The sequence below is a fragment of the Opisthorchis viverrini genome, assembly GCF_000715545.1.
Source record: "Opisthorchis viverrini unplaced genomic scaffold opera_v5_2638, whole genome shotgun sequence".
Lineage (NCBI taxonomy): Eukaryota > Metazoa > Platyhelminthes > Trematoda > Opisthorchiida > Opisthorchiidae > Opisthorchis > Opisthorchis viverrini.
The window spans coordinates 1-1,379 of NW_008754850.1; the positions used below are offsets into that span (position 1 = coordinate 1).

The 1,379-nt window shown below is 43.4% G+C and overlaps 1 protein-coding gene across 1 annotated transcript; it reads left to right on the forward strand.

Moving 5' to 3' along the window:
- Positions 1–201: 201 nt before the first annotated feature.
- Positions 202–468, forward strand: T265_15977 (hypothetical protein; the record flags this gene model as incomplete). Its single annotated transcript, XM_009179426.1, has 1 exon — positions 202–468. A coding segment is annotated over one exon (267 nt), but the record flags the coding sequence as incomplete, so codon positions are not given.
- Positions 469–1,379: the final 911 nt, after the last annotated feature.

Consider the following 1,379-nt stretch of genomic DNA (forward strand, 5'->3'; position numbering starts at 1 on the left):
CCACTTGTTGAAGTTTATTCAACCAACAAATTTGTCGCATAGTTCTACCTGTAACTACGAAGCAGACTACGCAAGGATTCAGAAAACGCCATCAAACCTTCCACTAGTCCGCAGTCGTCAAATTCAAACGTGAGCACTCTTTGCCCGTCGCAGTACAGTCACGTAGGTCTCTGCTTCAATTTAGGGTGACTCACAGACTTAATGGCTTTACCATTATCTGTCTCATCCCAAAAAACTGATAATCGCAAGCAAGTGACAGGCAAGTTCATCAAACAGTGCAGTAAATGCAGCACAAATCCGAATCAAGCTGATGCACATCCAGACACAAAAGTGCTGTCTGCCACCGGACTGTTCCAACTGTTGCTGGCCAGGCAACTTAGAGAGATGGGACAAGGACACCGGTCACTGACAATTTTCACAACTATGGCTATGGCTCATGTGACTGGAATGAGCGATGAAAATCCGCGATGGTAAGACAGGTTTCCGACTTCGGTTGATTTCGCCATCTGGATTTACTGAATCCCCTGAGACAGCATCTGCTTCCGGCCGTTTCCACGCTTCTTTTTCTTTGGATGACTCAATACACACAGTGGTGGTTGATCTAATTAGCAGAGCGACTGTTTGTTGAAACGTGATGTTAATGGTAAGCATGTTCAGCAACCGGAGTCAGCCAGACAGAAGAGAAAGATTGACATCTGGTCAAACTAGCCAACGAAAGATCTTCGGGAATAGGTTATCGATTGTCGTCTATTACTGTAGAGAAATGAATCCAACTGACATTGCGATACAGATTTAAATTCGGAATCTTACGCACTACTTTGAGGATTAATAAATTTCAAAGTACGGTGTTAAAGTAAGTAATCCTGACTGCTAAGAAACAGCGGTTAAAGCAAAACACTGGATTGAGTAACATGATGTATATTTGGGAAGCCTCTGAAATCTTAACACTATCCTGATAAAAGCGACTATACTCAGGGGGAAACAGCTTGCGCAATTCAGGTTGTCATCAAATAGGTTGAGCTTCTCAAAAATGGAAGCATAGTGTTGGTTTCCAGGACACTCAATCAAACGAGGGCATTCGTTTTTCATGCGCTAATCAATTTGGAACATTCCCTTGGTTAAGACTATCTGTCTTTTGTACTTCCAACTACGAGTTCGTAGAGAGGTTGGTGCCATTAGTAATTGGGATCTGATGTTGATTCACCGGGTATGCCAATCGGTGAACTTTTGATCCGAGTGTAACAGCCTGAGACTTTTGACTAAAGAGTGGCGTGGCCTCCATGACCATCCGACGAGAACGATGACAACGGTTGAGGTCCTCTATACCCGACAACCTGCTTCACAAGGAAACTATTTGGGTACAATAATTTGACCATTCA